A 10,434-nucleotide genomic window follows, 5' to 3' on the forward strand; every position below is an offset into this window, starting at 1 on the left:
CGGGGCTGACCCCCCCCTGTGTCGCAGGAGTGCGACGTCATGACCTACGTGAGGGAGACATGCGGGTGCTGCGGTGAGTCTTGGCCCCCACGCGGCGGAGGAGCTAGGCTACTCGTGTCCCTGGGGGGCCCTCGTCCAGGGGTCATGGTCATCTGCCTGGGTCGCGCCTCCCCCTCAGGGTCACTGTGTCCCCCTGTGCGCCTGGCCGTGCACCGTGGGCGTGTCTCCCAGGGCCTGGGGTCAGTGCACACAGCCACCTGCCTCTCCCCCTGACCCTGCCCCCGACCCCCAGACTGCGAGAAGCGGTGTGGGGCCCTGGACGTGGTGTTCGTCATCGACAGCTCCGAGAGCATCGGCTACACCAACTTCACCCTGGAAAAGAACTTTGTCATCAACGTGGTCAACAGGCTGGGGGCCATTGCCAAGGACCCCAAGTCGGAGACCGGTCAGCTGCGCCCGCGGTTGGGGCGGGTGGGGAATCAGGAGGTCCCAATCACGGGCAGGGAGGCCAGGCAGGCCGGAAGCCCTGAGGTCCCGTCACGAGAGTCGGTGGACAGACGGAAATTCAAGGGAGGGGGTCTCAGCTCTGCCCAGGGGCCCCAAGTTTCCGCTTGAGGGTGGCGACCCATGCAAGGCGGTGACACCTTCATGCCTGTGTCTGGCCGCCGCAGGAACCCGCGTGGGCGTGGTGCAGTACAGCCACGAGGGCACCTTCGAAGCCATCCAGCTGGATGACGAACGCATCGACTCCCTGTCCAGCTTCAAGGAGGCCGTCAAGAACCTGGAGTGGATCGCCGGGGGCACCTGGACGCCCTCGGCCCTCAAGTTCGCCTACAACAAGCTCATCAAGGAGAGCCGGCGCCAGAAGACCCGCGTGTTCGCGGTGGTCATCACGGACGGCCGCCACGACCCCCGGGACGACGACCTCAACCTGCGGGCGCTGTGCAACCATGACGTCACGGTGACAGCCATCGGCATTGGTGACATGTTCCACGAGAGGCACGAGAGCGAGAACCTGTACTCCATCGCCTGCGACAAGCCGCAGCAGGTGCGAAACATGACCCTCTTCTCTGACCTGGTGGCCGAGAAGTTCATCGATGACATGGAAGATGTCTTGTGCCCGGGTGAGCAGCGGCCAGACCACACGCTTCCCTGGGCCTGTCCGTCCAGTGGGGAGGGGGACCCGCGGCAGGGGGGAGGGGGCTGGGGCGTCCACGGGCAGTGGGGGCGCCCAGCCCCCGCCGGCCCCAGCAGAGACTGACCGGGACCCTCGGCCCCTTTCCTTGCTCCCAGACCCTCAGATCGTGTGCCCGGACCTTCCCTGCCAAACAGGTAATTCGGGGCGCTGCCAAGCCCCCTGCCCTAGACTAGCAAGCAACCGGGTGCTGGGCAGGAGGGGCCGCTGCGGGACCCCTCCCTGGAAAAACACCTGCAGGTTGGCGTCTCAGCCCACACCGGTGGTCTCGAGGCCCCAGGACCCCGGCACGTCTGAGGAGGGGCTGGGGTGGGGGTTGACATCTGGAGCCCTTCGGTCACCACCCCACCCCTCCCCACCCCCACTCAGCACATGTTAGGGAGGTGCTCTGTCCCGGCCCGTGCTTGGCTGGCAGCCTACTGGTCTCCAGCGCAGACTCACAGCCTCGTCACCTTGTGGTCCCCACCCTCCGGGAGGAGCAGACACCCCAGGGCCATCTCAGCTCCCACAGGCGGAAGCCCTGGATCCGGTCCGCAAAGTGGCTGATTCACCTCCGGGAGGTGAACGCACGAAGCGCCACACGGCGCCGGCCCGTCCGCTTGCCTCCGCCCCAACAGCCCTGAGCCACTGCCTCTGGAAGCAGGCGCCCGCTTGTGTTCGGGGCCTGTGCCCTCGCCTGATACGGTCGCGCTGCATTTGAGGTTGAAGTGCTGGGTGCGCAGAGAGGCTGTCCCTGGGGTCCCTTGGGGCCAGGGAAGGGGCAGGACGGCATCGTCCGCGCTCCCCTGGCATCTAGATGCTACCTCCGAGGCTCAGCTGTGCAGTGACTGAGGCCAGGGGGCCCACGGAGGCGCCCTGGGTGTGCTGGAGACCTCCCCACCAGCCTGGGTTCTGGAACCAGCCCCGTGCCTTCTGGCCGGGCCGCGGGCACCGGGCCCGTATCCTCCCATGACCCGGCCCGGGGAGGTGGGGGCCACCGTGGGGGCACGTGAGGCCGTGCTGCCGGGTCCAGCAGAGGACACAGCTAGGAAACGCGTGGCCTGCACCCACGTCCACGTCTGCCGTGCAAAGTCAGCATTTCTGGGCTTGCGTGTATACCCCCCAGGGGGCAAGACTGAAGGCGCAAAGGCAACCCGAGGGAAGGAACTGTCTTGGGTTGGGGGCAGGAGTCCCCACACTTCCCCTCACAGAGAACATCCCAGAAAGTGGCCATCGCGGTTGTACCTCTGGCCACACCACGGCTATGTGAGTTCTGGGATCACTCTGGACGCCGCCTGGGCCTGGGGTCCCCAGAGTCAGCTGGCGATGGCCGGAGGCAGTACCCACAGCTATCTGAGACCTGAGGCCACACGGAGCTGCCGACCGCCCCCCCCCCCCCCCGCTGTGTCCCTGCCCTGCCCGTCCTGGGGTGGGGCCCCCCATCAGGCTGGCCCCTTGAAGGCCAGAACCCAGAGCCTCACCCCTGGTGCCAGGGCCCAACACTCTCGCCGTGCCCCAGCCGTGGCAGGGAAGCTTTGAGTTTTTCAGCACTGAGTACGAAGTTAGCTGAGGTTCTTGTAGAGGTTCTTTGTCAAGCTGAGAAGGTCCCTCTGTTCCTTGTCGCCGAGGAGTCCATCACGAACCAGTACGAAGGCTTTGTCATGTGCTTTTTTCTTTATGTTTGGATAGGATCGTGTGACTTACCTTCTTTAGCATGTTAATGTGATGGAGGGCATGGATTTTCAGATGGTGAGCCAAGCTTGCAGACCTGGGATAAATCCCATCTGGTCGTGGTGCACAAATTGCTTTATATGTTGTGGCATTTGGTTTGCTAACGATTCGTCGGGGACCTTTGCATCTGTGCTCGTGAGCAGGATCAGGCTGCGGTTTCCTTTCTTGTGAGGCCCCTGGTTTTGCCGTCAGAGTAACACTGGCCACTGGGATGCTGACCTTGCTTCCCCTGAGCCCCCAAGACCCTGCAGTAAAAGGGGGTGGTCCCCCTGGGACACCCTTTCCATCTTCTCCCACCTTTTCTGCTAAAGTCATAAGCTCGTCCTTTAAAGCGACCAAAATTTCCAAGCATACTAGACACGGTGACCAGAGAGGAAGAAGCAGATGTAACTATGGGATAAGATCTCACCAACCATCCCCTGGCACCCTGAGGCCTGGGTGTGCCTCTGGGCATTTCCAGGCCGCAAACAGGATGTTAGGTGGATGCTGTTGGCTGTGGCTTGACCCTGACCTTCTGGGCCAAATGGCCCCATCCACCCAGAGGCCTAGCCACCCCTAGGCCAGGGAGCAGCTTGCTCGGTTGGGCCGGAACCACGAGAGCTTCAAAGAGAAACAGAGCTGGACACCAGCTGAGGTGCAGACTGAGCTTGGTCCTGGGCTGGCTGCTGCCGGGCGGGAGCCCCAGGGCGACCTGAGCCCAACTCGCCTGGGACAGAGGCGGGAGACTCTCTAGGGCTGGGCGTGCCGGGGTTCAGGCACGGGGGGCAGTGCGTGTGTCGGGGGTGTGGGCTCCACGGGACCAGGCCGCCTGGGTTCGCTACCTGGCACCTACCCAGAGGACACAGAAACTCCTGGAACATTAGGACAGGAGGCCGTGGTGCATGCACCTGGAGAAGGGCGTCCACAAGATTAGGCCCTGACGCCGCGAGTGTCCGTGTCGGAGCCCCCGGGTCCGTGAGGGGACAGTTCTGGGCACTGGAGGATGGGCGCCTCAACACAGGAAGGAGGATTTATCACAGCAAGGTTTCTGGTAGCTCCTCTGAGAGGGGGTCCGGGGCGCCCCTGCCGATCGCCATGGTGGGGGCTGGAACCAACCAAACTCTCCTGGCCGCACTGGCTTTTCTCAGTCAGGTGTTGTAAGTGGGGCTGGGGTCCTCCGGGGCACAGCCTCAAGCCGCTAGAAGCCAACCCGAGACCGGTCAAGCCTCAGTGCCACCTTGTGTACAAGAGTCTTGCAGGTCTCCAGGTCTGTAGCGACCCCGAAGGTGCTTCTGCTCCCCGTCCCCCCGGCAATGCGCTTTGCTGCTGGCCCCCAAGTCCCCTGCGAGCTCTGGCACCCGTGCTGACAGTGGGGGGAGCTGCAGCCTCCCGCCTCCTCATCCCACCCCCTTGCCTTCTCTGGATGCCCTGCAGATGGACCGCGGCCTGGCGGCGAGCCCCCGGTCACCTTCCTTCCGCACGGAAGAGGGCCCGGATGCCTCCTTCCCCAGGACCATCCCCCTGATCCAACAGTTGCTAAACGCCACGGAGTTCACGCAGGACCCGGCCGCCTACTCCAGGCTGGTGGCCGTGCTGGTCTACACCGCAGAGCGAGCCAAGTTCGCCACAGGCAACGAGCGGCAGGACTGGATGGAAACTGTTCATTGACACGTTTAAGCTCGGTGCACAGGGACATTGTGGGGGACCCTGAGACCGCACTGGCCCTCTGCTGAAGCCGCAGGGGCTGCCCACATGCAGGGCTGGCCAGAGCTGCCCGGCCCAGCTGCGTTAGCTCCCGGTGGCTGCCACCACATGCCAAGGGGCTTAAAACAACAGGAATCTATTCTCGCTCAGCCTGGAGGCCGAAAATCCAAGACCCCGCTGTGGCAGAGCCACGCTCCCTCCGGGGGCTCCACGGAAGATCCTTCCTGCCTCCTCCAGTTCCTGTCTGCCTCCATTGTCACAGAGCCTGTCCCTTTTGTAGCCTGACTGCCCCGTCTCCCTCTTATAAGGAGCTTGTGGTGGCACTCAGGGCCCACTGGAGAATCCAGAATAGTTTCAAGGTCATAATTTAATTCCATCTGCGGTGGTTTTTTGGTTTTGTTTTTTGTTTTTGGTTTTGGGCCATATAAGGTCTTGTTCACAGGCTCCAGGATTAGGATGTGACATCTTTGGGGGAGCCATCATTTAGCCAAAAATTGAGAGAAAGGAGCAGAGCCTCGTAAATAAGCCCAGAACTCCTAGCTTCCCCTCCAGCTTCTGCCTGTGGTCACCCTTGTGCATTTTTGTCAACCTCCCTGGTTGATGCCTTGGGGAAAACTCCCCTCCCCCACGTGTGTCTCTGCTGGGAGTGACTTGGGAGCGCGGGGGACCTAGACTACTTGCTAGACGTTTTCAGCAAGTCCTGGCTGTGTGGATTTAAAGCAGAAGCTGCTTTCGTCCGCACTGCCCCCAAAATAAGCTATGTCGTTAATAGAAGCTCCTTTGAAAAGAATCCTGCAGTCGTTGCTCCATCTGCTGGTGGCCTGGCATCCACACTGCGTGGTGACGCACCCAGGGGGCATCCTTCAGATGCTGTGATCACATCTTAAACATTCTATAAAGCTGAAAAAGAATGTGAACACGTTGCTGTGCAAGTGATGTGCTGGGGCGACCATGCCGCTGGCTGGGGGCTGGACTGAAGCAGCCCCCTGTGCAGGCGGGTGCCCGGTGCCCGCAGAGCCGCCCCAAACCTGGGTCCTGGGCTGAGGCCCTGGTCGTTGGTGCCAGGAGTTAGAACCTCCTTGATGGGATCCCCACGCTCCTGGCCCCAGGGGGTCAGCAAATCTGGACCCACGTCCCAGAGGGGGGCCCGTAGGGCTCAGGAGCTGAATGCAAGCCGGACCGGCCACCCAGCCCCGACTGTGGCTCGGTTGAAGTCTCCAGCAAGGCCGCAGCAGGGGGGCCTGGCCGCATGTCCGTGGAGGGAGGGCCACGTGTATATGAGGAGTGGGTTTTCAGGCTGTGCTGTGGCGTTCGCATCCCGCAGAGGCGTGGCCTCGCCCCCACACTGTCTGGCGTGTCCAGGGCCGGTGACCACCCAGACACCAGCAGGGCCCTCCTCAGGTAGCAGAGTCACCCAGGCTGCTGCAGGGGTCTGGGTGCACCAGTGCCTACCGCCTACCAGACAGGTGTCCAGTCAGAGAGGACACCGGCTCCCCTTGCCTGTGCCCCCAAAACTGGGAGAGGTGTGGCCCAGCCAGCATTGGCAGCTTTGGGGCAACAGGGACTGAGGGGGTTACGGCCAGAGATGCGTCCCTGCAACCTGGAGGTCTTCAGGGCTGGAAGTCTTTATGAGATCTTTTTTACGTGATTACAAATTCGAAAAACAGCCTCCCTGACCCTCTCTCCCACCCATACTGTGGGCTGTGGCCATTTCAGGGGTCCCCTTCCTGCCCAGGAAGGCCTGGAGAGACGGTGCTTGGAGGGTAGAAATAAGCCTCTCGGCCCTCACATTGGGGGACATTTCCTGGTGAGAGCAAAACCAGCAAAGATGGTGACAGGTTCCGAGGACATGGGGCAGGAGCCCCCATCCTCGCCTGGGGCCACTATGGTAGGGGTTCCCGATGATGGGTGACTTTGGACGCCACCCCACAACCCTGGTGGCTCTTAGGGCTCCAGTGGGGGGCGGTGTGCATAGATGGGCACAGGGCACGGCCAGGCGGGGCGCCAGGCTGCGCCAGGGCCTGCGGCGGCCGGGACAGGTAGCCGGGTCGCCCGCCCACCACCCCGTTTTGCCCCCAGAGCTGTACGTGGCCCAGTGCACGCAGCGGCCTGTGGACATCGTCTTCCTGCTGGACGGCTCCGAGCGGCTGGGCGAGCAGAACTTCCACAAGGCGCGGCGCTTCGTGGAGGAGGTGTCCCGGCGGCTGACGCTGGCGCGCAGGGACGACGACCCGCTCAACGCGCGCGTGGCCCTGCTGCAGTTCGGGGGCCCGGGCGAGCAGCAGGTGGCCTTCCCGCTCACGTCCAACCTGACGGTCATCCACGAGGCGCTGGAGGGGCGCGCGCTACCTCAACTCCTTCTCGCACGTGGGAGCGGGCATAGTGCACGCCATCACCACGTGGTGCGCGGTGCGCGCCCGGGCGCGCGCCGCCACGCCGAGCTGGCCTTCGTGTTCCTCACCGTACGGCGTCACGGGCAACGACAGCATGGAGGAGGCGGTGCTACTCCCATGCGCAAGCAGAACGTGGTGCCCACCGTGGTGGGCCGTGGGCGGCGACGTGGACGCGGACGTGCTGTCCAAGATCAGCCTGGGCGACGCGGCCGCCGTCTTCCGCGAGAAGGACTACGACGCCTGGCACAGCCCGGCTTCTTCGACAGGTTCATCCGCTGGATCTGCTAGCGGCCCCCAGCCCCCGCCCCGACGTCCCCTGCCCTGCGCCCCCGGCCCCGGGCTTCCAGCCAGCATCTCGAACTCCCAGCCCCCAAGGCCACACCCGCCCCTGCCCCGGCCCCGGCCCCGCCCTGCCCCGCCCTGCCCTGCGCCCTCAGCCTGTGCACCCCCAGCTCCCCGGTCCCGCAGGCGCCGTCCTCCATCCTTGGTGCTACTCAGACCCCACCCAGAGGCCCCGCATGCTGGGGACTCGATCTCTCCAGGTGTGGGTGTGAGGTCGGGAAAGGAGGACCCCCACCCACGCCCAGCTCCTCCAGAGGGTCCCACAGCCCTACACCCCTCCTGCCCACGCCCCGCTCTCCATGCCCTCTCTGGACCCCAGAGGCTTCCCGGGGCGCACCCTGGTGGCCAGTGCTCCAGATCCTGCTCGGACAGGCCCCTCGCTGCCCGCCCCCCACCCAGCCTCAGCCCTGGGCTCCTCAGCCCTCCGGTATGCTCCAGAGGGTCTCTCTGTGGGCCCTCCAACTCCACTGGGCTTGCTCCAAAGTGTCCGCCTGGCCCTTTGGAGGTCACCTGTCCCAGACTGAGCTGTGACAGCATCCCTGCACATTCCTGTATGCACTCACCCCCATACAATAAAGGCTTTGAACTGCCTCCTGCTCTCCGCCTCCTTATGTGTGCGCCACACCAAGGACACCTAGCAGTGGCCATGGAGACATCAGACCGTTCACAGGCCACCAGGACTGATCATGGTGCCCCGGCTGGCCTCCTCTCCTGGGGGCAGGTGCTGTCTCCGGGCCACTGACTGTCCACACCACCCCAATGTATAGACTGGACAGCTTCAACCATGGATTCCATGGAATCCACACCTGTCTTGCCGGCATTGAGCTGAAAAGAATGCTACTTGCTCAGGGAAGTCCCTCTCTATCCCCAAACCAAGCCAAAGTGCTTTAAAAATGTTTGTTGTAGGGCATCTGGGTGGCTCAGTCAGTTAAGCGTCTGACTCTGATCTCACTGTTTGAGTCCAAGCCCCAAGTCATGAGCACAGAGCTGTGGGCACGGGGCCTGCTTGAGGTTCTCTCTCCCTCTCTCTCTCTGCCCCTCCCCTGCTCCCCTTGTCTCTCTCTGTCTCTGTCTCTCAAAAAAAAAAAAAAAGTTTGTCGGTTTGCATGAGGCCATTTGGGTAGATAGATTCTAAGTGACTTTTTGTTCAGACTCCCCTGGTCTTTTAAACTCACCATCCGGGAAGTGCTGCCTGGAGGACCACACCAAGCCACCGGCTCCCGCAGGTTACACCCTCTAACCTTCCTGTTTGTTGTTTGCTCGGGCTGCCTCAACAAGCCACCACTAACTGGGTGGCTTAAACAACAGAAATTGATTGTCCCCCAACCTGGAGGCCAGAAGTCTGAAACCAAAGCACACGGCACAGTGGTTACAGAACCCACCCAGGACGGTGAGAGGTGCCAGCCACGAGGCATCACCAGCATGCCACGCCAAAAAGTGGGGGTCCTAGCTCCCTGTGGGAGCTCAGTGGACTCCCCAGGCCTCAAAAATGTGCATAAGTTGGGGCGCCTGGGTGGGCTCAGTCAGTTAAGCATCCGACTTCGGCTCAGGTCATGATCTCACCATTTGTGGGTTTGAGCCCTGTATTGGGCTCTGTGCTGACAGCTCAGAGCCTGGAGCCTGCTTTGGATTCTGGGTCTTTCTCTCTGCCCTTCCTGCTCACACTCTGTTTTCTCTCTCTCAAAAATAAATAAATATTTTAAAAATTTTAATGTGCCCAAGGCCATGGGTCCTCTTACCCAGAAACAACACGTGTACCTGTGACCTCTGCAACAGTGTGTTGAAGGGGTCTCTCATCCTGAGTGATGTCCTATGAATTCTGCTCTGGAGGAAGGACAGACCGGACTAGAATGATCTAGACCCTCACGATCTCGATGAGGGCCCACACCAGCAACACTCCTCCTGACTCTCCAAAGCAACACATGCCCTCTGATATCCCCACATTAACGTTCCCCTCGCCAAGGTTCCTCAGTAGCATGCCCTAACAAACATCCCTAACATCCCAAACATATACTAACCATATGCTAACCCGTCTCCTTACCAGTGTCCACACACCAGCATCCCTCATGAATGATGTCCCCACAGTAAGGCCCGCATCAATGTCCCCTTAACAACGTCCCCTCGTTAACATCTCTTCAATAACATCCTCTCATTATGTCCCTCGCCAACGTCCCCTCGCTAAGATCTCCTCACCAGCGACCCGTCACTGACATCCCCTCTCAAATGTTCAAACAGGGACATCCGAGCACCCTGCCTGACGGGCCAAGAGGAAAACGGGTCCAGTCATCTTAGTGCAGGGTTGTGGGGGTAGGGGGGATTCTGTGACACGAGAGGGTCACCAGGACATGGGCACAAATCCTTGAGCTACTGGTCGTGGTTTCTGAATGTGTCTTATGTTTCACAGTGAAATGGTTAAGAAAGTACGGGGAAAGGATGAGTGAATAAAACACGTTCTCTTAAATACCAATACGAAGGCCTTCGGGGCTCTCGGGAAGTAGAATCAAATCCAGCATGTAATCTGCTCTCCTTACACAGTGAAGCAAGAATTGAGAATCTATATTCACGCTTCACTAGATGCTACGTGGGCACGAAACACAGAAGCAGTGAACCCTGAAGAGGGCGTGGGGGGCTGGCGGGGACGGGGTAACGAGGCTTCACGCAACCTCTGCGTCGCTTTGGTTTTTGAGCGCGTAACACGTTGCGTCTTTCGAAAGATGAAACTAGGAAAAGCTCAGCCTGCAGCTGGGGATGGCGTGGCCTCCTGTGGCAGAGCCCACCCTCACCCAGTCAAGGCTCGGAGCCCCCAGGGTGGCATCCCGCTGGGGAACGCAGCCACCTGCGCCGAGCCTCACCAGCACCCCTCACCAGGGCCGCTGCACACCTGCTGTCTTCCTCTACCTGGAGCTCCCACCCAGAGCCCCTCGCACCCCCCTCAGTCACCGCTGTCATCCCTGGCCCGGCAACACCTGAATCTGGGGCTGCCTGCCAGGCGGGAGGGTCTCATGGGCCCAGCCTGCGCTCCTACAGAAGCCCTGGGGAACCTCCACGACACCCCTCCCTAGATCCTGCAGGGGGACGCAACAGAAGGTAGAGGGGCTGTGGGCTGGGAGA

General features: G+C 61.6%; 1 protein-coding gene across 1 annotated transcript in view; it reads left to right on the forward strand.

Annotated features, from left to right (window-relative positions):
* COL6A2 (collagen type VI alpha 2 chain) overlaps positions 1-7,914 on the forward strand; it is a 32,500-nt gene extending 24,586 nt beyond the window's left edge. Inside the window, 11 exon segments of the mRNA XM_030329887.1 lie at positions 28-73; positions 293-445; positions 672-1,124; positions 1,294-1,332; positions 6,668-6,924; positions 6,926-6,980; positions 6,983-7,050; positions 7,052-7,090; positions 7,093-7,131; positions 7,133-7,217; positions 7,220-7,914. Of these exon segments, the coding sequence (XP_030185747.1) occupies positions 28-73; positions 293-445; positions 672-1,124; positions 1,294-1,332; positions 6,668-6,924; positions 6,926-6,980; positions 6,983-7,050; positions 7,052-7,090; positions 7,093-7,131; positions 7,133-7,217; positions 7,220-7,269 (1,284 nt within the window). The 3' untranslated portion in view covers positions 7,270-7,914.
* The last annotated feature ends 2,520 nt before the right edge of the window (positions 7,915-10,434 follow it).

The sequence above is a fragment of the Lynx canadensis genome, chromosome C2 (assembly GCF_007474595.2).
Source record: "Lynx canadensis isolate LIC74 chromosome C2, mLynCan4.pri.v2, whole genome shotgun sequence".
Classification (NCBI taxonomy): Eukaryota; Metazoa; Chordata; class Mammalia; order Carnivora; family Felidae; genus Lynx; species Lynx canadensis.